General features: G+C 49.8%; 1 protein-coding gene across 1 annotated transcript in view; it reads left to right on the forward strand.

Moving 5' to 3' along the window:
- The window catches only part of Trim66 (tripartite motif containing 66), a 59,634-nt gene extending 34,441 nt beyond the window's left edge, over positions 1 to 25,193 (forward strand). The window contains exons 9-21 of the mRNA XM_087908574.1: positions 256 to 373; positions 1,818 to 2,722; positions 4,914 to 5,075; positions 17,172 to 17,690; positions 17,838 to 18,030; positions 19,407 to 19,467; positions 19,903 to 20,077; positions 20,383 to 20,672; positions 20,823 to 20,949; positions 21,671 to 21,745; positions 21,939 to 22,091; positions 22,488 to 22,706; positions 23,613 to 25,193. Of these exons, the coding sequence (XP_087764700.1) occupies positions 256 to 373; positions 1,818 to 2,722; positions 4,914 to 5,075; positions 17,172 to 17,690; positions 17,838 to 18,030; positions 19,407 to 19,467; positions 19,903 to 20,077; positions 20,383 to 20,672; positions 20,823 to 20,949; positions 21,671 to 21,745; positions 21,939 to 22,091; positions 22,488 to 22,706; positions 23,613 to 23,672 (3,057 nt within the window). The 3' untranslated portion in view covers positions 23,673 to 25,193. The remainder of the gene's footprint in view (positions 1 to 255; positions 374 to 1,817; positions 2,723 to 4,913; positions 5,076 to 17,171; positions 17,691 to 17,837; positions 18,031 to 19,406; positions 19,468 to 19,902; positions 20,078 to 20,382; positions 20,673 to 20,822; positions 20,950 to 21,670; positions 21,746 to 21,938; positions 22,092 to 22,487; positions 22,707 to 23,612) is intronic.
- The last annotated feature ends 92 nt before the right edge of the window (positions 25,194 to 25,285 follow it).

The following is a 25,285-nucleotide window of genomic DNA, read 5'->3' on the forward strand; positions in this document are numbered from 1 at the left end:
TGCTGGTAGGGTACCTGGGATGCCAGGCAGTTAGAGATCATCTGAGGTCTGGAAGAGATACGAATGCAGGGTTCCAGAGCCCGGGGAAGAGGAAGATCACTGGCTGGGAAGATTAGACGGGGACAGGGAACTGAGACTACGGAGGATGACCAGAGGCCAGAGGGACACAACTTGGGGCCCTTTAACCAGTCCAAAGCCCTAGTAAGTAGGATTTGCCACACAGACAGATGCCCAAATAAATGGTACTGTTGTCAGATTGTGTTCCAGATGCAGCGGCTGCTGGAGACCAGCTGTAACACAGATCCCGGCTCTCCTTGGAGTATCAGATTCACCTGGGAGCCCAACTTCTGGACCAAGCAGCTGGCTTCTCTTGGTGAGCTGTGACCTTTGGCCTGTTAGCTAAGAATAAGTACAGGCAATCTGCCGTGTTTCCTAGGTGGCTCACCATATGCCCAGGAGGAAGGGCTCTCGAGACTGCCAGGGATCATGGAGTCAGTCATCAAACCTTTCCTTGAGTAGAAGTGGGGAGGATGGGTTAATAACGGCAGTGTGGGACCCCAGCACTACCTAAAACACTAACTTCCTCTTCTGCATGAATGTTGCTCCTTTTACCTCAACTTCATTGCTGGAGAGGTGACCAGACAGTGACTCTCCTCTCCTGAATGCTGTATGGCAGTTCAGGTGAACATGTCCGTGAGGTGACACAGGGCATACGTGTGAGGGTACAAGCTACACACTCCTCCTTTGGGCTGAGTGCAAACAGGAGATTAATGGCCTTGTGCATTTTTCTTCTCTGCTGTAATTTCTGTCAGTCAGTCTCCACTCAGTGTAGACATGAAGATATGTTTGTGCTGACAACATACTGGGCTTATTGAAACTAACTACCAACTGCCGCTCTGCTTCTAAGCTGTTAATCTCATTGAAAATTTTTTGAACTTGACAAATCAATGGTACTAGATATGCTTCTGTTCATGTCTCATGTAGCTTAGGTTGGCTTCCAATTCACTAAATAGCAGAGGGTGGCCTTGAACTTCTAGCTCTCTTGATTCTACCTCCCCTTTGAGTGCTGGGGTTACAGGTGTGCAGCACTATACCCAATTTATGGTTTGGGGGAACCTAGGCCAGCAGGCTACCAAGTGGACTGTATCTCCAGTTCCAGATTTAGTTCTCCCTGCCCCCTCCTGTTTTACTTAACTCAGCAGTTGCCCCGGGTGAGGTCCGGTGCTGAGCACGACAGGACCACAGGTGAATCAGACACATTCTCTGTCTTCGAGGAGCTCAGTCTCCTAGGCCAGCTTCATAGAACACTGGGCGAAGGGGCAGTAGACAGAAAGCACTTGGTATGATGCCACCACAGCAACCCAACAGCAGTGCTGGTGACTGGCGCCAACCTGGCATGGGCTCTTCCATCGTACTACCCAACAGTTTCTCAGATCTGCACCTAGACGCTTACTGTGCACCCTTTGTTGTTTTCCAAGACACTCCCTTTCCAACCCCATGTGCATTCTTTCAGCAAGTCCATTGGGCTGCTATACTGAAAGGAGTGTGAAGAGCTTGTAGGTTTCCCAGTCAGGTAGAAAGGTTGGTCGATTAGTAAAAGCTGACCCAGTTCCTCAAATACCCACGGTCCCTAGAGTGAGCTGCTGTGGGCGTTGTTCCTGGCAGAACTCTAGACAGAGTCTTGGAGGCCTGAGGTGGAAGTTCATCTCCGTGGCTGACTGGGCTTGCTGAATGCTGGTCTTTGGTCCTGGGAGCAGAGAGTAGCAAAAAGGGCAGCTGTGTCTTACCTTTGGGATCTCTCTGTTCTCCATCTCCAGGCTGCATAACCACTGAGGGTGGGCAGCTGTCCCGGGCAGATGCTGCAGCCGCTTATGGGAGCTTACAGGGGTCATCATCCTTGTATCAGGGCCACCAGGCCCCCATGGCTCAGCAGGAGTCTCTCAGTCACCCCCCACACAAGTTCCAGCCTCCAGCACTGTGCTCCTCGTCTGTCTGCTGCTCCCACTGCTCCCCAGTCTCACCTTCCCTCAAAGGCCAGGTCGCCCCACCCAGTATCCACCCAGCTCACGGTTTCCGGCAGCCCTCCGAAATGGTGTCCCACCAGCTGGGGTCACTGCAGTGTTCCACCCTGCTGCCCAGGGAGAAAGAACTGGCCTGCAGTCCCCATCCACCAAAGCTGCTGCAGCCCTGGTTAGAACCACCGCCTCCCGCAGACCAGGAGAGTACATCCCAGCGGCCAGGACAGCAGCTGATTTCCCAGCCTGTGTGCATCGTCCCTCCGCAAGACGTTCAGGCGGGAGCTCATGCCCAGCCCGCCATACAGACACCCTCCATCCAAGTTCAGCTGGGCCACCACCAGAAACTGAAGCTCGGCCACTTTCAGCAGCAGCCACAGCAGCAGCCACCACCCCCACCTCCACCTCCTCCACCCACCCAGCACGCACCGCCACCCTTGCCTCCATCCCAGCACCTGGCTTCCAGTCAACATGAGAGCCCTCCTGCGCCTGCCTGTTCCCAGAACGTGGACATTATGCATCACAAGTTTGAGCTGGAGGAGATGCAGAAGGACTTGGAACTCCTCCTGCAGGCTCAACAGCCCAGCCTGCAGCTGAGTCAGACCAAGTCTCCTCAGCATCTGCAGCAGACCATCGTGGGGCAGATCAACTACATTGTCAGGCAGCCAGCACCTGTCCAGTCCCAGAGCCAAGAGGATTCCCTGCAGGTGAGCTGTCATCCCAGGACTTCTCAGGGCACACAGCATCTGGTCCCTTCATCTAAGCGTGGTCTTCAGCTAAGCCCTCACATTAACCCTGAGCTCAGCAAAGTTGTGGAGGATATAGTACGTGGTCTGTAGAGATCTGGGCTCAGAGTCCTCTAGAGTGGCCTGGGTTAGCCCTATCCCCTGGGGTGACATTGGGGATTTTGTCCATAGATTGAACCTTTGAAAACAAAAAGGTACTGGGGGAAGAGAGGACAGGAGAGAAAGAAAAAGGAGGGGGGAAGATGGGGTTAGTCTATGGAGAAGCTATGGGTTGATGTTGGGCATCTCCCTCTGTTGCTGTCCTTTTTTTTTTTTTTTGAAACAGAGTCTCTTACTGAACTTGGAGCTTGCCAGCTTGGCTCAGCCGGCTGTTCAGAAAGCTCCAGGGATCCACCCATCTCCACATTCCAAGCACTGGGGTTATAGGCACACACTGATATTCTTGGCTTTTTTATGTGGATTCTGGAGGATTGACCTTAGGTTCTCATGTATTCATGGAGAGCAGCATGTACTCAAGCCCAGTAGATGTGTTGCCAGACCCCTTCCAGGGTCAGGATAAGGGGGCAATCGCTCCTATCTGTGAACTCTTTCAAGCTCCCTTGCTGGGAACTTAGGCATACCTGGTAGGGACTTGGGAGAGCTCAAGGAGTGGAACGAGGGTGGCATTAGACCTTGGTTGCTGGCACTTTTACATCACTCCAAGGAATATTTTGACTTTATGTCTGCAAAGCTTGATATGTTTTATGCACACATATGGAATGCCATACCAACAGATGGTGCCATCTGTAGCTTGTAGGTGCAGTAGGGCTGGTGAGGGCAAGCAGTTTGCTTCGAGACTATATAGAGTTTTGAGAGGAGGGGCTAAGACCGGGGCCCAGGTCTGCTGATTTGTCTATAACGCCACGGAAGAGGCTCTGATCTCTGTGTAGGGAATATTGGAGAATTGAATGCTGATCCTCTCTTTTCTCAAGATGATTGAGTGAGTGCATTTGTGTCTTTGGGATCTTTGCCGTTTCACATCTTAATTTATACTTCCTAATTTTTTTCTAGATCTTTTTTTCTAGATCTCTTGTTCTGGCCTTTGTCCCCATCCCTTCTCACATTTTCCATGGTAGTGTCTCCTTTAAATCTATGGTTACACCTCTCCAGAGAGGCTCCAGAGACTTTTATTATAAAACATAAGGCTTCACGTTCATGCTTCATCAGGAATGACTTTAGATAATGCTTTAGGTGTCTTCTCCTGAGGCTTAATTCCTTTGAAGAGATGTAAAATATTCCCTGTGATGGCAGAGCAGAATCCAGCGTTCATAGAGGACCACAGCTAAATGTTAGTGCAAACTGTTGCAGATTTGAGGGTGAGTCTCGGTGATAGGTTAAGTGCTTGCTATCATGGGTTTGATTCCTAGCACCGCAACCATAATAGCAATGAAATAAATCCAGATCAAAGCCAAACTAACCAGTCAGCTACCCAACTAGCCAGCCAACCAGCCAAACAAACAAAAACCACATGTAAAGTTGTTAAAGCGAACGTCACAGAGTTAGCGCAGAATTCTTGGTTTGGGTTCTATCCTAAGACTATGGTTCTATCCTAAGACTATGGTACTATAGTTTTAGGAAGAGACTGAATAAGGTGTGTGTGTGTGTGTGTGTGTGTGTGTGTGTGTGTGTGTGTGTGTGTGTGCCTTGTATGCACATGTCTGTGTGGGTATACAGATATGTGGATGTCTGGGGTTGTGTATGTGAGGGTGCACAGGCATTTGTGTGCCGGTGTTCATAGAGGTCAGAGGTTGTCACTGGCTATCTTCCTTGATAACTCTGCTTTAATTTTTAGGATAGGATTTCTCATTAGACTAAGAACTCACAGATTTGCTGGCTGGCCGGCCAATGAGCCTTTCTCTGCCCACTACCTCAGCTCTGGGCTTTAGACGGTGGCTCATCCCCAAGTTCTATGTGGGTGCTGGGACTCTGAATTCAGGTCTTTGCCAGGCACTTTACTGACTGTGCCATTTCCCCAACCCAAATTATTTTCCTTTTTGAGAAAATTTAATTCATTCATGGTACGTAAACAGTGACAGGGCAGAGCTCAGTGGGCCCTAGCCCCTGCTGCTGTTCTTTGTGGGAAACCCATCCAAGGTCATTATTCCTTTTCTAGGTTACAGAGGAGCCACCAGCACCCGAGGGCCCAAAGCCAGCTCTGCCCCTCGACAAGAATACTGCTGCGGCCTTGCCTCAGACATCCGGGGAAGAAACTCCTCACAGTGTCCCCCCAGTGGACAGCACCTCCCAGCACTCCTCTCCAAATGTGGTGAGAAAGGTACTAACACAGCCTAGTGCGGGGCACCAGGCACGTGGATGAGGGTGGTGGGGTGCGGGAGGTGTGTCCCCACTCCGTCCCTGGATACTAGCCAACCCAGACGTGTGCCTTATTCCCTACTGCGTGAGCGATGCAGGTCTTTCCCATCTCCATTTGCACTCCCACATGGGCCCGCTGGGCTTCATTTGGAGGGGACGGAAGGGTCAGTTCATTCTGTGCTCAGAACAGTGTGTGCCACCTGATGACCACGATCTAACGTCACCTTCCAAATGGCTGTCTGAGGTGGGCATCACCACCAAACAGCGAAGGAAAGTGAAGATTAGGGCCTTACGGCCGCTGGAAGAACTGAGCTTCACTTAAGAACCCAGTACACAGCCTTTATCCTTTCTCAGGGGAAAAGGGGGAAGATATTTTACGTGACTCTCCACTACCCAAAGTTATTGGTTTTAGAATTAAATCCAGTAGAATTGGCTGGGTACATGGTCTGCAGCAGGGATGTCCTTGTAGAGGCGGTTGAACACCTACGGGTATGGAGATCCTTGGAAGATGAGCTATCAGGGGCTTCTCGTTCTAGATCTATTCGTCTTGGCAGTAACTCAGCCCCACACTCCTGAGCTGTCTGTCTCCTGTGTTCTTTTCCTCTCCACTCTGTCTTCCTTCTAGCTGGACTCTCAGCACTGTGCCATGTCCTCCACCCTAGCCGGTGTCCCAGGGCCCTTTCCTTTAATTGCCTGCCTGCGCCCAGTGTCTCAGTCTTCCTGGTCCTCTAAAGCCCTGGCTCTAAGACCCTTGTCTTGAAGTCTACAACTCCAAGCTTGCACATCAGCGCCTTGGTATCCTGGTGGCTTGCAGCCTAGTTCTGCTCGCTGCTCCCTGTACAGCCCCTCATTTCCCCAGCAGTGCGGTCTTAGGTCAGGCAGCCTCACTGTACTGAAGATGAGTTCAGGAAAGCATGCAGTGGCAGAAACGGAACGCTGGCTGAAAGCTTCTGACTTTCAGAGACTCTAAAGGCCTCTGATGCTAGCAGCCTTTGGTCTACAGGTGCCATAAATAGGCCCTTTGTGGACTTAGTTGTTAAACTGCTTACATATGGGCCATCTAGTCCATCCATTTATTTATTCATTTGAAGTTAACAAACCTTATACACATTCATGCAAATGCATACATGTGTCCTAGAATTTCAAATATTGTAGGTGCTCAGCATGTTCTGGCGTGTGAGGTGGTCTGTCTCACCGTGGAGCTGCTGTCTGGTGAGAGAGAAACAGACACCATAGTAAGTTACGCTGGAACACTACAGTCATCATCGAGGTGCTTCCTCCTGGAGCACCTCCTTCTGGGAGAGGAGGCTGCTCACGGGACACCTCCTTCTGGGAGAGGAGGCTGCTCACGGGACACCTCCTTCTGGGAGAGGAGGCTGCTCACGGGACACCTCCTGGAAGTGTAAAGAAGCTGGGCCAGTAGAGGGAGAAAGGAGACAGTGGATAGGAATGGCAGTCTTGGAAGGTCAAAGTTGAGAGAAAGCCTGAGCCTTTCTTCGGGGGTTCACCTGACTTGGCTTGACAGGAGCAGGGGTGCACTGGGAATGGGAGTAATGGCAAGGCCTTGCCTATTATGCTTGAATTGGGATTCACTTTGGGGCTGGGGTAGTTGGTTGAAGGATTTTCAGCTAGGAGGGATATGACTTGAATTAAATGTGAAAGGTCACTTCAACTAGAGATCAGTGGTAAGAGAGACAGGAATAACACCGAGGAGAGAAGTTGAATGAAATAAGCAGCCGTGGAAGGAAGAGGAAGCCAGGATTTCAGGGGCCATCAGAGGACAAGAGCTTTGAATTCAGTGTCTGGTTGATGACAGGAAACAAGACAGAGAAAGTCCTTTGCCTCAAAATCTGGTCTGTCTTGGTCTGGGAATGGGAATATGCATCGAAAGAACATGCTGGAAGGAAGGGGGATGTTGTTTTGGGTTGCTGTTGCTCTCCCATGGAAACCACATTAAAAGATGACCCAAGGCAGCCATTTTCAATACCCTCGGTTAACAGGAAGCCTGGGACTTGCTGGCGCTTAAGTGTTGGGAAAGCCATGCAGAAAACACTGCTTCTCATTTGGTGGGGGTGCATTCGTGTTCCTACACACAGTATGGAGGAAGGGCGGGAACTGTGTTCAAGCACAGGGACTGTTGCCTGTGGGAGTGTCTCTTGAGCGACATGGGTCATTCTGGGTGACTGCAGGTTGGCAAAGGGTTAGGGAAGGCTCTGGCAGCTAACTTCTTGTTCTGAACTGTTCTTGGTCGTCGTGACTTGGGGCCCATGTTGAGGTCTGGGGCAAGGGTCAGGAGAATGGTCTGTTTGTAAGGCCTCATGTCTGAGGCTCCCAGAAAAGGGCCCGTTATTGTGGTCAGAGTGAGCTTTGGGTTGCAGTTGATACCATAAGGAAAGCTGCTTTAATTTGGAAGGAATTTAATTGCTTTTAATCTGGGATAGAGCAAAATAAAAGGTATGAGGATATCAAATATTTTTAGCACCTCATTGATGAATAGTATCTTGTATGAATTTAAAAAAGCCAAATTTGCACAGGTTTTTACATGATGACTCCACCTTGTGTCTTTATCCTAGCAATACTATGAGGAGGCCGCTTTCTTATTCCCCTTTGAAAGATATGGAAACTGAGACACAGAGGGATTAAGTGACCCACCTAAGAGTTATACAGCTGCCTATGGGCAATGTTAGGAGTAGAACACAGGCTCCTGACTCAACCTGTGCTTGGTGACTGGGCCCAGTGGCCTCTCTGTACTGCAGTGGGAGAAAGAGGACTCCACTTTGGCCTCTCACCTGCTGGATTTTGTCTTTGAAGTAGCCCTGGGCTTTGCAGGGGGAGAGTGCTTAGGATCCAACCCCCTTTGACCCTTGCTGTCTTTGTTAGAAGTGTTTGGGTCTCAGCTACTTCTCAGCTGCTCTGGTCTGTGGGTGCCAGGGAAGTGGAATGTCCATCTGAAGGTCATGGACCAGAGGAGTCTATGGCCCCAGGCTCTTTTGTGGGCATTCCATGCCGACTCTATTGCCACTAGGAGGACTTTGACTAGAGCAGAGGGCCTGTTGTTGCTAGTGACCTTACGGTGAAGATACTGCAGCTAAAGATGAGATGCAGAAGTTCCAGACTGAGTTTTCTAGAAGGAGGAGCCCTGCTCTCTCAGTTGTCCTGCCACCTTCCATGCCTGTTGACCAAACTTCCAAATCTTGGCTCAGCTACTCTGAAAAGCCTCATGGTCACCACTCCACAGCACACGTTGCCTACATCCCTGGTGAATCTGAGACATTTTTAATGGCTTCTTTTCATACTTGGGAACTGATCACCTGATGAAGAATCCCCATGACCGCATCCTTAGAGCACTCAGGGGACCACAGACACCACAGAGAACCCAGCTGAGCCCCTCAACACCTGCAGGAGAGCTCTCTGCCACACAGAGCGTAGCCCCAGTTCTTCCGAAAGGACTTGGAGGTTCCTGTTCGTGGCTTAAGGGGAGTCTGGGATGCATTTCCACCAAATGACGCAGAAGCACTAGGCACTTCCTGTGGCCCAGGTTGTTAAGGAAGATGCAGATAAACAAAGGATAATGATTGGGGTGGAATGCAGCTGTGCCATGGCAAAGCACTTCAACACCTGCGCTCTTAACTTAACCCTTTAACAGCTGCATGGCATTTATATCAGCCCGAGGAGGAAATTCCAGCCCAGAGATGAGAAACGACTCACGTAAATTCTTACCGTAGCCCTGGCATATGTGAGAAAGTACGTCTTGCCTTCAACAGTCCCTGAATACAGGGTTGCAGGCCAGATCCTGGATACTCAACCTCAGCTATGATCTTACAGCCGCATAATATGCCCTGAAAGTAGCCAGAACATTCTCAGGATGATGAAGCCTTCTTAGGGCATGTTCCGTGTCCCCCCATCAGCACCCACAGGACTGTGCGAGCATTTGCTCGCTTGTGTGGGAGGCAAATCAAATACTCCTCAGTCGCTTCTGAATCTATCTGCTTTAAGGAGCTCTCTCTTTAGTTCTCTCACGATTTCCTTCTCAGATCAAAACTAAGACTCTCGCCCACATCTCCTGGTCCATGAGGAAGTGGGCACTTACTCATAGACTGAGGGTTTCCTCCAGTGTCCTGGATAAATACCTCCAGCCATCTCTCCCAAGTCTCCAAGGTTTTCTAAGTTTCACTTAACTGTCTTTCACTCCAGACTCACCGAAGTCCGCTTATTCCGTTTCTCGTCCTCCCATCTCAGCCTCTAGGATCCTCTTTGCCTCTTTGTTTTTCTCAGATCACTAGGGCACTGGGTGCTTTCCAGTTCTTGTCTCTTTGTCACCTATGATCCTATCTGACTCTTGCCAGTGGGATGTCTACGCATCAGAGTAGCCTCAGCTAATGCAGGAGCCTCTTGAGCTGGAGGAGCACTCACTGGCAATCAGAGCAGCAACACTGCTATTGAAAATCAACACGTAAAAAGCCATTATGGGCTGGGCAGTGGTGGTGCACATCTTTAATCCCAGGACTCAGGAGGCAGAGACAGGCAGATCTCAGAGTTGAGGCCAGCCTGGTCTACAGAGTAAGTTCCAGGATAGACAGGGTTACACAGAGAAACCCTGTCTCAGAGAATCAAAAAACCAAACCAATCCAAATCAAACCAAACCCAAACTCCCAAAACAAACAAAACAAAACCCCACTATGTGACACCAGTTACTAGACAGGTTAGTTGCTTCCTCCCCTGCCTTGTTCGACTGTTTTGCGAACTTCTGTCAAACCAGCCTGACTCTCTGAAGCTATTGAAACACTCAGATATTTTGAGCCTTTCATTCGTAAGACAGTTTACCTCTGTAAGGTAAATTACCTGTCCTTACCTGCATCCTCGGCTAGAGTGAGAGCTTTCTGTGACTGTCTAAAGGACACAGCTCCCAAGGTGTTGGTCCCCTTTCCTACTGTGAGCAACCTGAAACCAGAGGAGAGCAGGTATAGCTTCGGAGCAACAGCAGAAGCAAATGTCACAAACCCAGGGCATTATATCACGTGTGAGATCATAAACCCCCACACAGAATATAATTAGCATGCTTGACCAAGCAAGTTTAGAGACATGGTTTTCTTTAGAAGTTGCCCATTCTCCCATTCTCTCTCTCTCTCTCTCTCTTCTTCTTCTTCTTCTTCTTCTCCTCCTCCTCCTCCTTCTTCTTCTTCTCCTCCTCTTTTTTTTTCTTTCTTTCTTTTTTTTTTTTTGAGACAGGATTCTCTGTGTAGCCCTGGCTGTGCTGGAACTTTCTCTGTAAATCAAGCTGGCCTTGACTCAGGACTCAGGGATTCTCTTGCCTCTGCTTTTTGGGTGCTGGAATTGAGGTGTGTGCCACCATTCCCAGCTTAAGAAATTGCTCATTTTCAACATTCAAACAATAAACAGATTAGAAGTAGGGAGTTAGAACTTCTATAACGGAAGCTCTCAAGAAAGAAGACAGTGACTTCGCCTGAAGAAAGGCCACCGTATGGGATTGTTAAGGACAAGTCCTGCACTCTTAAGAATCTCTGAAACAATCCCGGACTCTAGCAGTTCCAGCCATTTCTTTACACATTATTCTCATTTGTTCTGCTAGATGAGACCATGTACTAGTTAAAATTGTAGAAGTCATCCCTTCCAAAATAATGTTCTTAAACCAATTCACTTTGTTGTTGACTAAAGTATGTTTCAGATATCTGGGAATGAGTTGATGAGGAACACCACGCCATCTTCCCTGCTTATCCCCAGAAATGCTACTTTACTGGAAGAGCCAGACTCATAATAAACCTGGACATGTGCACTATGTGTCTCTTTATTATTTCACAGTTTCTTCCTCGGATACCAGGTTTCTAGCCGACGGCACAAAATTAAGACCAGGCAGCATATTTCCCAGGCTAGGCCAGAATCCCTAGTCTTGGGCCTAGAGGGACTTGGGAAGTCTGGGTGATCACTCTGTGTCTCAGTTTACCTTCCTGTGTAAAGTGGAAGAACAATGCTTTCTCTGGGTTTTGAGAATACCGTGTGGCAAGTGCTTACAACAGCAACTGAACTCCAGAGGAGATGAAAGTGGCGAAGTGGGGATGGACGGGGAGCAGGGTACAGTCAAAACAGGAGACGGGCCAGCTGGGTGAAGGACTGCATGGTGACTAACAGAAGAGGCAGGAGTTAGGGAGATCTCAGACAAGTGGCAACTCAAGGGTAAGGACAGTTAGAAAGATGAGCGGCTCCCGCAAGCAGACAGGCAGCAGACAGAAAGGAGAGAGAGCCGAGATGGAACCCAGGTGCCTGCTTAGGTGCACAGCGCCCTGAGTTCTAGCCTTAGTGCCTCTAGAACTGGTGATGTGTACAATACCTGAGAGGCAGGGTAGGAAGATCAGAAGTTCAAGGTCATCCTCAGCCACAATGCAAGACCCAGCCTCAGTAAACAGATTGAAGTAAGAAGACAGGGAAAGAGGAAGAAAGGGACAGAGGAGGGGGCAACATACAAGTGTGGAGGGGGAGGGCAATTAGGAGCAAGCCAGGTGACGGTAACTAAGGGAGGGAAGAATGGGCTCTTAGGTTCAGGGTAGTCTCCCCTCATCTTCAAAGCCTGAGTTCTAAAACATTCAGTAAACGCTGACTCTTCCTTCCTGAACTAGAAAATAGCTTACTTCTGCTCGCAAACTTCAGAATACAGACTCCATGAAGTCTGAAGGTGTCACGTGTGATAAAGAGGAGATGTCGGTACCCTGTTAACCGTTCAGATAGTAAGTCAGGATTTTGTGAGGCTTTATGGCAGGAAATGCACGTTTGCGCTCTCTTGTTTGACCTCTGAACCACACTGGGTGTTGCAGACGAGAGGTACTCTCTTCTCCCTGGTAGAAGCTCCATCTTTGAGTGAGGTCCTGGCCAGCAGACAATGTAACCTCATTCCCAAGCCCTTCCCCAGCCCTAGCGTGCTCGTTAGACGCCCCTCCCTCCTCCTTGGCTCTACCTGCTCTCCCTCACTTGTGGCACGGGCAGCAGAGGACTGTGAAAGCCCCTTGGTCCTCCACTCTCTTCCTGCACAGGAAACAAACACTTTTCAGTTCAGTGGTTGGCAGCACTTCGTCCCACAGAGCCGGAAAAGCACCAACAGTATTGAGATGGTGCATATAGGTTTCAGAAATGCCATGCTTGTGAACCTGCACATGTGTGTGTGTGTGTGTGTGTGTGTGTGTGTGTGTGCATGCACACTTGGCCATGTTTTAAGAGTTATTTGATGTGTATAGGTGTTTTGCTTGTATGTATGCCTGTGTACCATGTGCATGCCTGGTGCCCATTGAGGCCAGAGGAGGGCATTGCATCCCCTGGGACTGGAGTTATAGATAGTTGTGAGCTGCCATGTGGGTACTAGAGGTCAAACCCAGGTCCCCCAGAAGAGTAGCCAGTCGCGTTGTTAGCCACCGAAGCATCTACCCAGGTCTGTCCTTGTGTTTTTACAGGCTATAGGATGGGGGTGTCAGTGCTAGGTTGCTTTTGATGCTGCTTCTGAGTTCCTTCTCCCACGGATGTTTCCCAGGTTTGGGGACTGTTAACAGCACTTTGTTCTGCTAGCCCTGGTCTCCTCGGGACTGGCTACGGGTGTGGGGAAGAAAGAGACAAGTTACAGGAGCAGTTTACCAGCAGGCTTGCTTCAGAATAATCTGTGGCTCAGCCTGCCTGTTCCCTTCTTCTTCTGTCATTGTATGAACTCGTGTGTCATTGCATGGAGTAAGAAATTGGGAGAAGGGACTTGATGCCCTCAGATAAAGTATGTTCTTTGAGATTTGGCTTTATGCGGAACTCAACTGATTAGTTGGATGGTCTAAACAGATTCTGGATTAGTATCAAGGATCTCGCGAAGAACTTGCTGGAACATGCATAGAACCCTGAGTTCAATCCTTAACTACCTTATAAAATTGGGCCTAATGGCATAAGGCTTTAATCCCAATACTTGAGAGGAGGAGACAGAAGGATCAGAAGTTCAAGGTTATCCTCAGCTACATATATATGTAATTCTCAATATCTGTCACGGGTAGACAAAATGAACATCAGAACTATACTAAATATGCCATGTGGGGAAAAGGAGGACTAATAGAGTTGAAGGGATTCATTTGCTCTATATTATAAAGTCATACATTAATCACCAGATACTCTGTCTGTAGATAAGGAAACACAGGTTATTAGTAAGCTCTGGTAGTGCACAGCCAGGACAACTAAGGGACAGCTCACCCCTTCAGGATCCCATGGCTCCTCCCAGCAGAGGACAAGGCTGGTTGGAGTCTCACAGAGAGGCTCACGAAAGACCCTAAAGTGATTATCCTGGCAGTAGCAGAAAAAGGGAGAGAGGGCCACGGCAGAGCCAAGTGGACACACGGGAGGACTCAGCCACACTCAGTCACTGGCCAGAAAGCCACTGGATTCTGGCCTTGATCCCTTTTGCTGGGCTCCATGCCTAATTCACTTTGCCGGGAGCATCCATTCATCCTTGCTCTGTAGACTACTTAGAAAGTTTTTACTAAAGATTAGCAAGCAACGCACACAAAAAAGCATACTTTTCCACAGAAAGATAAATAAAAGGTCCCTAAACCGTCTATTTTGAAAACTGAGAAGAAACATAAACCAAGGAAACATAAACTTTAAAAGCTGATAACTAATAAAGAAACAGGGTGGGGAGAGAAGAGAAAAAAAAACTGCTAACACCAAAGAAAAGGAAAAGGTGAAGGTGACAAGAGACAGAAGGGGACGGAAGGGGAGGGAGAGCGGCTGGGGGAAGGATGAAGAATGCACAGAGGGTGAGACAGAGGGAGGAGCTGATGGAGTCAGTGGAGTCAGGCCTGGTCTGAGTTGTGTCTGCAGGGCAGGCTGGACTCACATCTAGGAGAGCGCCCTCAGGTGGTTTGGGGTAAGGCACTGACAGGGTCCTCAGCAGCAGGATGGCTGTGCAAACTCATCCAGAAAAACACAAAAGAAGAGAAAGAAATGGCACTGCTTACATCACCTTATGTGTGCACAGAAAATCCAAAGCGAGTCTTGCAAGGAGTCTGAGTACAAGGTCAATCAACACAATCAATTGTACTTCTACATACAATTAACAAAAAAAGAAATGAAAAGCATTAAAGATCATGCTTTATGGAAACATTAAAAACCCAAAGATGACTTTCTGGGCCTCATTTGTTTCTAACAAAGTCCTCTGCAGCAAAACACTAGAGTGGGCAGTCGGGGCTTCCAGGGGCTGCAGTGGCAGACCAGATATTCTAAGTGTTGTCAGAGACCTCATCTTACAGGGGCTGCAGTGGCAGACCAGATATTCTAAGTGTTGTCAGAGACCTCATCTTACAGGGGCTGCAGTGGCAGACCAGATATTCTAAGTGTTGTCAGAGACCTCATCGTTTAACCTTCACTATAGCCTCTGAGTGGCTACCATGAGGGTTAACTGAAGCGGTATGTGTAAAGCCCCAGCAAATTGCTTTGCAAGTGATAAATTGTTACTAGACTTCAGCTCTCCAAAGTCAGTCACGATTTCAGGGCGAACTTGGAGGCAGTCGTGAGTGGAACCAAGCTGCTCTTTCTTCAGCTCGCATTTGTAGACTCACCAGTCCCACGGCTTTGCTTCAGAATTTCAGTCAGCTCATTATGTCCTGTGCTCATCCAGACACTGCCTCTGGGTTTAGGAATAAAGTGAGTGAACAAATCAGACCAAAGTCTGTGCTTCGACGGAGCTTAGTTTCATAGGGCAATAGCGTCTGATCGCTGTAACCTGGATGTGCATGAGGTTGAAAGCACAGGCGTTATGGGAGCATCAGGGGGGTGGCGCATGGTCTGCACTAGAGAATGAGAGAGTCTTTGTTACACACACACACACACACACACACACACACACACACACACACACACGCATACAGACACGCACACACACATACACATACAAACACACGTGCACACACACACAAACATGCACACGTATACATATACACGCAAACACGCGTACACACACACAAACTCGAGCAAATACACATACACACAAACACCCACACGCACACACAGACATGCATATACCATATGCACACAAACACAAACACATGCACACACACAAATACACAGATACGCACACACATACAGACACACAAGTACACAGACATGCACACACATACAGAAACATACACATACACACAAGCACATGGACACACACACAAGCATACCCCCCTTCCCCCGGGCAGTGGGGAGCTGAGCTCTGACGGGCAGGTGGAACAGGGTGGATAAAGGAGAGTGTTGCACAGAGAAGGCGGACTCCCTGGACAGGGTGAGGGCTGCCAGGGGCATCTGACTTGTTTCAGGAGCTAAAGACAGTGTGTGAAGGCCTGGGTCCTGGAGAACGGGGTGGGGGGGGGGAAGGGGACGCTGTTTTCTGACTTGTGACTGCTAACGATGAGGGCAGGGCTCACCCGGGCCTTGGGAGTCTCTCCAGGATCTTTGCACTCACCCTGAAGAGAGTGAGCGTGCTGTAGGGTTTAAGGACAAGGCATGATGTGGTCTGATGTGTGTTTTCAGGTGTCTGTGGAGGAGACCTAGGAGGCCACTCCTCTTGTCTGGGGAGACAGGCGCACAGGTCACGCTGCAGCACTGCCTGTAGAGAGGGACGCAATGAGTGTATCTGAATCACAGGGCCTGGTGTTAGCTTGGGAACAAGTTGGAGTGCCCCTATGATGCTCCCTCTAGCATTTGACTTACAAAGCAGAGTGACCAGGAATGACATTTGCAGGGAGGAAGGCCATCTTTTTTTACTAGGGAATAGCTTTATTACCTTTCTATTGAAACCTGAGAATGTACTGAAGTGTTTACTGCCCTCTGGAAATTTGAACACTTCACACGTGGGGGAAAGAATGACAGATTTTGGACACTGATCTTGAAAGTTTAGAGCTTCAGGCTATAGTGTTTTCCCTTTGATTTTCAAAAGTAGACAAATTGGTATATATTCAATCTTTCTTTTTTTCAAGAACAAGGCTTATTAAAGTTCTAAATTCATGAAAATTAGACTTAAAATTAGTCTCTTGCCTTCTCTCCTCCATCACATCTGTTTCTTCATTCTGGAAAACTGTATACAATCAGTGACCGAAATCACCCATGTCTTCAACTCCTTAAGTTCCTTCTTGTCAGGATCCTGAATAGATAGATTTCTGCTTGGAACAGTCTCACCCCATCTGATGACTGCACCTGCTGGGGTCATGTTAGGAGTTGCTCTGAAGATCCCTTCTTGTGGTTTGGAGTGACTTTGTCATGTATATCAGGGATAGAAAAGACTTTTTACTACCTTGATGAGATCTATTATTCAATGCTATTACAAGCTGCAAGCTTGCTGCAGGCTCTGGAATGGAGCTGGGCTCTCCTGGACAGAGTGGAGATCCCCTGGAACCTTGGCATGCTTTCAAGGGAACAGCTCTGGAGTAGATCACAGTTCGAGGTTTTCATAACTTCTGGTCAATTTTATATAGGAAAGTATCCCATGAAATCCCCTAAAAGGAAGGAAGGGAAGCCACAGACAGTTTTAGGCAAGATCGGAAATGTGAGAGTAGAAAGTCCGACTAATGCTTTGCTTAAGTACAGGACTAGGGCTGGAGTTACCGCCCATGGGGCATGTGTGGACCTCAGGTCAGGTGGTAGGTTCTTTCCTTTTCTCCTTCTGTCTCTCTTGCATATATATGCAAATATGTATGCAAATATATATGTTTATAATATATATATGTATATATATACACACATATATATGCAAGACACACATATATACATGTACACACACAGGCCTACACACACACACACACACACACACACACACACACACACACCACACTACACCACACCATACCTTAGCTTGCACTTCTATGTCCTAACCTAGTAGCTTCCTTGGTGGTGGGAATTGGCACAGGGCTTCATAGGCTGCATTAGCTCTCAGTGGCGGCTCCCAAATACAGGCAAATGGAATCTCAGAGCTCTTGTGGAACGGGTCTCGCCTCCCTTCCTACACTCCCAGTTGACAGTCCAACTCTACCCATGCCCCCTTCTGCAGCACTCCTCCTCTGTGAGCATCATGGGCTTTTCCAACACTCTGGAGATGGAGTTGTCGTCTACCAGGCTGGCGAGGACCGTAGAGCCACAGATCCACAGGATGAGCAGCCTGACAGCGGGTCCCACCCACACAATTCCGAACCTTCTGAGTGGCCCACCACAAACCGTGTCCAGCCTGATGAACGTCTCAAACCATGCCGTGCCGAGCCCAGCCAGTCACCTGCAACCCGTGCCAAACCTTGTGCGTGGCTCATTCCAGTCCTTGCCCAACCTGAGGGGTGATTGTGCCCAGGCCATTACAAGCCTGGCAAGCAACCACTCACAGGCCGGTCCCAGCCTAGTGTCCGGGCACACCCAGGCTGCGCCGAGTCTGGCCACTTGTCCTCTGCAGGGCATGCCTCCGGTTTCTGACATACACCTGGAGACTAGATCGGCTTCCAGTCCTGGCTCCGGCCAAACTGCAGAGAGCCTGGGCCCCAAGGATGGGGCTGAGTCCTCCGTGGGGAATGCCCAGTGTAAGGTAGGTCTTGAGGAAGTGACATTCGGCTTTTGCTTATTGTGAAGCAAAAGGTTGGCCACTGGCAGCCTTAGCTTAGCCTCAGCTCAGCAGTTTTGCTGTTGGCTAGAATTTCTGACTTGATTCTCGTTGACCTTTCACCTTTGACAGATGGAAAGTGAGGATAGCTCTCGCTTCACAGACTCAGTAGGGAAAGGCCCCACAGCCTCCAGTCTGGATGTTCCCAAGGATTTGGCTATTCCCTCAGAACTGGAGGAGCCAATTAACCTTTCTGTGAAAAAACCTTTCCTGGCACCAGTGACCAACACATCTACGGCTCTACAACAGTACCAGCGGCCAAAAGGTGAGTCTTGTTTCCTGTTGGCCACAGGTGTGAGCCGGTGAGGTGGAGGCAGGCGGATGGGCTCAGCTTGGGGGATGCTGCTTATGAGACTGGATGTGCTTCTGTCCTTTGGAAGTGATATACATGCTTCTGCTTCCCTAACCATGGGCAGCACTGATCTGTGGGGCCTCCTTCTCATCTCCCCCATAGAACACATCCTGGTGAGTCTGACTTTGTATTGTAGGCACGCTTGAAGGAATCACTCCAAAAGAGCTAGCCTTGGTAAAACCTGTGAGGTATGTCTGATGGATCTAGTTAGGACATCAGCTCTGTCCTTGGTGAAATGGATATCTGCCATCTGCCCCAGTGAATGGGACTCACCAAACTCCTGCACAGAGTAGGGGACAAACACTACAGAGAAACACTTAGCCCTTTACTCTGTACCAGCACGGTTTTCCATGTACTTAGCCGTCATGTAGACTTGTGCAGTGCCTTGTAACGGAGGGGATTTGGACCACTGGAGAGAGGCTCCCAGTTTCTTCTCAGGGAGAAACTTCTACCACATGGGTTCTGTGGGTTGAATTCAGGATGTCAGACTTGGCAGCAAGAACCTCTACCCACTGAGCTGTCTTGCCAGCCCACCAATATCCTGTGTTAGGGTGATTTGTTTCAGTGCTGGTCAGCGGTTTGTTTCATCCGATAAGGGATGGACAAGAAGTTGGAGTCAAACACTGACCATTTAGGATTTTTCCCATGTGTGGTGTTATTGCTTATTTTGAAATGGATCAGTCTATTCTGTAGGCACTTACTACGTACGGGAACAATGATACCACCAAACGAACTGTTTTTCTCATTTTTTCTTTATACTAACGGACCAACTGGAAAAGTTATTGGTCCTTATTACATAAGTAATATTACCTTCTATCTTATGCAATTAAATCAAAATTTTAGGCCCAGATTTGCCCAAGGAAAGTGTATAGTCCAGTGCTAATGAGTGGGAGCTCCTGTCTGTGCCTCGCCTCTCTCCCTGCCATCCGTGTTGACTGTGCTGTGCAGAGGCTCTGGACCCAGGGGTAGCTGTAGAAAATGCCGGGAGGTGACACGAGTGTGTTGGAAGCTGGTTATTTCTGAGCTCTGAGAAGATGGCTCTCAGTGCCTCACCCAGCTCTTACCTCTTGGCAGGCTGTGCTACTCTTTGCCAAAAAGATGATGGCTTTCAGCGTCTCCCTGGAAGGAGACCTATAGTGGGATTGTCACCACCATGACTGAGCACACTTGGTAACAACGGTGTGGCAGATGTATGACCAAAAGTCCAAATAACAGAAAAATGCAGAAGGTCGAAGTTGGCACAAATGTATGTCACAACTATTCAATTTATCTCTTGTCTTTTGTCTTAGAATATGAGAATTTTGAACAAGGAGTGCTAGAGCCAGACACAAAAGAGAATCCAAGCATCAGGTAATGACTCTGGGCCGACCTTCTTACCCTCAACTTCCTGGCCTGAGAGCTTGGCACAGGAAGTAATCCTGTAGAAGAACTAGAAGCAGAAATTTGTCTACACCTGCTCTTACCACCTGCTGAGCCTCAAGTGGGATCCCTGCGGTTGGGCGCCTATGATAGTTAAGGAAGAGTTCCAGGCCCCATTAGACATGCACTCTGTGTGTGACAGTCCTTGCTCCTCAGGGAGCCCTCCTTTGACCACAGATGGTGCCAAGGGTCTTTGCAGTGTTTGACAGGGTTGAATGGGTTGATCTTGGCAAGAGCAGAAATGTGGACCTATACAGGGTTAACTGGGGAGTCTGCTTATCTGTGGGATCACGAAGGAGGCTAACTTAGAGATCAGGGGGCCATTTAGGGCTCCTGATGAGACCCAGGGTGTGTCTCTCACCACAGAGCCATCGGTAGTGAGCCCAAGATCCCTTACGTGCGACTGGAGCGTCTCAAGATCTGCGCAGCCTCATCAGGAGAGATGCCAGTGTTTAAGTTGAAGCCGCAGAAGAACAGGCAGGACGGGAGTTTCCTGCTGGTGATCGAGTGTGGTGCTGAGTCCTCTAGCATGTCCATTAAGGTACCACTTGGCTCTGCTTGGTCCAGGCTTCTTATTGCTTCTCGGCCTTTTGGCTAAGACCAAGTGTAGAATATCCTTGAGGGCCTTTTGTGAACCTCGGTGGGACATAGCTTGTCCTCTGCTGCATGGGATCTGGGAGATATGGCAGGGTGGCTGAGCTGGGACTTGGCTGGCTTGTGGTCCTGGAGTGAGAGACCCTCAGAGTAAGTGCTCAGTCTCTATCGCTCTCCCCCCACCCCACCCCATCCCTGCCAACCATCTGTCAGTACTGTGCTCCGACCGCTCAGACTCCTTTCTTCCCCAAGGTCAGCCAGAACAGCCTGCCTGATGCCACCCAAGGCCCAGGGCTGGGGGGAAGAAAGGTCACTGTCACATCTCTGGCTGGGCAGCGGCCACTGGAGGTGGACAGTGAATCTTCTGAAGAACAGAGACTCATTCCCCGAACTCTTGGAGCCAAGAAGTGCACCCCAGCCCCCATCGAGAATGAGGACTTCTGTGCTGTGTGCCTCAATGGTGGGGAGCTGCTGTGCTGTGACCGCTGCCCCAAAGTGTATCACCTTTCCTGCCATGTGCCAGCCTTGCTCAGCTTCCCGGGGTGAGTCGTGCCATCACCTGGCTAGCGGGGTTATCTTCAGGGCCAGATCATGATCCTGGCCAGGCCACAGCTCCCCCTTTTCCATACCTGTCACGGGCAGAGGGTCAGGGGAGGCTGCTGGCTTCTAATACGACCCCATCTGCTGCACAGGGGAGAGTGGGTGTGCACCCTGTGCCGCAGCCTGGTGCAGCCGGAGATGGAGTACGATTGTGAGAACGCCCGCTATAGTCAGCCCGGAGTGCGGCCTGCTCCTGGCCTGAGCATGTATGACCAGAAGGTAGGGAAGCGTTCTGGGAAGAGAGTTTCCTGTGTGAGGCAGATCCTTGTGTCTACAGAGGCTAAGGTTTTTCCAGGGAGATGACAAGCCTGTTTTGGGGGGTGATCTTTGTTAGTCAGCTGTGACATGGCTGTAACAAAATACCTGAGAAAATCCACTACAGCAGAACAGGGTTATTTAGACTCACGGTTTCGTCCCATGGTCACTTGGCGCCATTGTCCCCAGGTCTGTGACCAAACAGAAACAGTACAGTAGGGAGCATGGGGAGAGCAGAGCTTCCCTTATGGCCTCCAGGGACAGTATATACCCTGCGAGGGAGTGGCCCAGATGACCTACTTCCTCCCTCTCTCCTCCACTCCTTAAAAGTCTCACCCACTGATCCCTGTGTGAGGCCAGAGCCTTTATAGTTAAGTCACCCTGCAAGGGCTCCATCTCTGAGCTGCTGCCCTGGGACCAAGTCTTCAATACAGGAACTTCAGGCTCTGAGCGGTGGCCAGGGGGGTCATTTAAGGCTGCACCATGCCCATACCTGATGCCTCGGCCTGTGGGAATCTATGTGATTGTCCTTTCCCCAGTAGTTTCCCTTTGACCTGAGAGCCCAAGCTGCCTTTTGAGGGTGGCTGACACCCTTGAGGTCAGAGCCAGTTACCAGGGTTACCATCTTTAGTTCTCATTGAGATGGGCAAAACAGTGTGCCGCTTGCCATTTGTGATTTCTGCAGAAGTGTGAGAAGCTGATTCTGTCGCTGTGCTGCAACAGCCTCAGCCTGCCCTTCCACGAACCAGTCAGCCCTCTGGTAAGGAGCCCCCATGCTTCTTCCTGCTGCTCTCCTTTCTGCTTAGGGCCCCCTGGGGGTCCCGGCCATTCCTGCTTCTTGCTCTCCCTCGCACCTGCTAACATCAGACTTGACTTAGCAAGCCTCTTCCCCTATCCCTACTTTTATTCCTCCTCCTCCTTCATCTCCTCCTCCCCTTCTCTCCCTCCCCAAGGCCAGGCATTATTACCAGATTATCAAGAGGCCCATGGACCTATCGATTATCCGGAGGAGGCTGCAAAAGAAGGACCCAGCTCACTATACCACTCCAGAGGAAGTAGTATCCGACGTGCGCCTCATGTTCTGGAACTGTGCTAAGTTCAATTATGTATGTTAGTCTCGTTTTCTGTTTCGCAGTGACCCTGAGATGGTCATGGCTGGGGGTAGGTGTGGGCAAGGGCATCTGGGAGCAGAGTTCTGGGATTTGCTATGGTTTAAAAGCCCTCTCCCAAATGTGGGCCCCAAGCTTGAACTCAGAAGGATGGGAAGAGGTGGTAACTGGCCAACCGTGGGTATCTATCTACTGAAATTACGTCTGCTTTATGAGCTGCTACCAAATGGGTTATCTTGGGCCCTAGGAGAATGTGCCAAGCTCCAGGTCTCTCAGGATGAGAGTCTAAGATGGGCCAGTCAGGCTTGTGCTCCCTGTGTCCCTTATGATGGAGGAGCATAGAGAGATGGCCTGGTAGAAACAGGCTGAACCACTACTGTCTCCCCTCATCAGCCCGACTCGGAGGTTGCGGAGGCTGGTCGCTGTCTGGAAGTATTCTTTGAGGGCTGGCTAAAGGAGATCTACCCAGACAAATGCTTTGCCCAGTCCCAGCAAGAGGATTCAGACTCTGAGGACGTATCCGGCGAGAGTGGCTGTTCCACCCCTCAGGGCTTCCCGTGGCCTCCCTATATGCAGGAAGGCATCCAGCCCAAGAGGCGGCGGCGACACATGGTAAAGAGCCAGCCAATGGACAAGGTGGGTGGGTGGTGGCACTGGCAAGGGGCACCTGAGCAGCCAGCGCCGAGTACCAGATGGAGTCATGTCGATGACACTTCACTCTCAACCCCCTAGCCTATGAGAAAGTAGAGTGGCGTGGAGACCACCAGCCCCAGGTATTAGTGAAGTCCGACATTCAGAGGGGCCACGTGCCTGCCAGGGGTCCGCTAGCAAGTTTACGGCTCTAGGGTGAAGAAGGTGTCCTGACCCCTCAGCTCAGAACTGTTAGACTACACTCTGACTGCAATGCCCATAGAAAGAGAACTACCTGATACCAGTGCCTGAGTCCTGCCTGGGCCAGAGGGAGGAAAGCAGGGACCCTTTAAACTCCTAGATAGGGAGGAAGCAGCGTGCTGGCTTGCAGCAGACACTTCTAGGACCTTCTGGCTCTCTCGTCTGTGTAGACCTGAAAGATCAGTCTCCCTCCTTCCTTCCCTCCCTGTGTCCCTCCCCCCTTGTCCCCTTCTTCCTTCCTTCTCCTTCCTTCAATTCCTCTTTTCATCTTTCCTTTTTGAAATAGGGTCTTACTCTGTAGCCAAGGCTGGATTGGAACTAACTCTAGAAACCAGACTGGTCCTAAGCTTGTGACAGTCCCCCTACCTCTTCCTCCCAAGTGCTAGGATTCCCTGTGTGTGATACTGCATGCAGCCATTCTGTTAAACCCCCTGAAATGTGCTGCTGGCCCCCAAGGTCTGGCAGAAACCCCTGGTTATCTACAACACTTACATCGTACATAGGGCCCTTGGTGAGCTCTGCTGTTGCCTTTCCAGGGTAGAATACACCGGGAAACCCCAATCCTGACCCTGGTCCCCTTCAGTTTAATAAATCTGAATTTGAGTATTCCATTTTTTTTCCTCTTAGGAGAATGAAAAGACAAAGAAAATGTCGTTTCGTCTGGCCAACAGCATCTCGCAGGTGTGAGAGCTGGAAGGAGGCGGGCACGCTGGTGGCCAACGTCCCACCTTCTCGCCCATCTCTCCCCACCCTTCAGCTTATCCTCCTCAGAGTGTGGCTGTGAGATGAGTCTTGTCGAGCGGGTCACGCTCCCTTCACCATTTGCATCTCTAGCATTTATCCGGGAGCCATAGTGCATCCCCCATAAAGAAATTTCAGGAAAACAGGAAAACAGGGAAGAGGGAGGTGTTCCTCATTGCCAGAGTAATGGACACACAGGCTCCATGCCTCTCGCGGCTCAGGAGGACCTGGCAGACTTCGCTCACTTCTCAGCAGGCTCCACGCTGCAGCCAGGGCTCAGGAGCACTGCGCCGTGTGTGTCTGAACTCCTGGTTTAGAAGCGGGTACACGAAAAGAGGCGAGGTTTGGATTATGGCAGGTCTGTGATCCCTGTCCCAGCGCAGCCAAAGACTGTCACTGTTTGCCTTTGCTCGTCCTGTTGGGACAGAGGCATCTGCCACCGGCAGAGTAGTGGAGGCTTCTCGAGGCCCCAGGTCTCAATTGGTGCCTATTTGGGTTCTAACGGTTTTCAGGGTATTTGCTGCTTTCCGTGCCCCCTTTCCTGAGTAGGAGTTAGGTGGTCACTGTGAAGTGCTATGTGTGGCTGGCACTCTCGCCTGAGTTAGGTGGCTGTGCAGAGACCGGATTTCACTCACACTCCGCCGGTGCGAGCTTCAGAGTCTGTCCCTCTGTGTCCTGACTCTGGGCTGATAGCACTTGAGAAGCTACCTTCTCAGAAGTGACTACTGTGTGTGTCGGCGGTTCTTCCTTGATCACCTCTGTTCCACATCTGCATCTTGGGTTTTACTTGGGAGAAGTGAGGTGGCGTCGGCTGCTGGTACAGAGTTCCCTAGCAAGAACAGCCCGCAGCCAGTGTGGTGTGCTGGGCCTCTTCTCCTGCCCAGGTTCTTGTTTTCTCTACTTTCTCGCACAACCAAAGATCAGAACTGTGGCCTCGCTGCTCGCAGCCCAGAAGCAGCCAACACACGGTCACCCTTTTTTGTCAGAGCTCGGAGAAGACAGTGGCGATGGATGGGACTCTAACTGGGCATTCCTGGGCTAAGGGCAGAGAAGGGGGATACTGAGATGTGAGAAACCAGCATCCTTTAGTGACCCTAAGGTAACACTAGAGTCTCAGTTTAGACAGAATGTAGGAAGGCGTTCTGGAAGCCCTGGGAATAGAGCTGTGCTGTGTAGATCCACTGTAGATGGATCTCCATGGTGAAGGCAGGGCGTCTGAGAAGAAGCATCTGAGAAATCTACGGGGCCAGGCTTCTGCCTAGACAAGGGCTTGGTTGATGAAGAACCTATTGATTATATTGCTGGTGGAGATGGCATCTTAGTAGCCTGGTCCCGAGACATGGCATGGCTGATTTTAGGGGACTTTCAGGCTGTGGCTTTGGTTTTGCGAAAGTTTAAGGACGTGATTATTCATAAGGCCTTTTTTTTTTTTTTTTTTTTTTTTTTTTTTTTTTTTTTTTTTTTTTTTTGGCTGGGAAGCAAGGATTTTTTTTTTCCACCAGAAAGGTTTTCTTCTCTCCCTGTCAGTCAACAAAAGCACTCAGTCCCTTCTGCACTTG

This window comes from Myodes glareolus, chromosome 7 (genome assembly GCF_982192425.1).
Source record: "Myodes glareolus chromosome 7, mMyoGla1.1, whole genome shotgun sequence".
NCBI lineage: Eukaryota > Metazoa > Chordata > Mammalia > Rodentia > Cricetidae > Myodes > Myodes glareolus.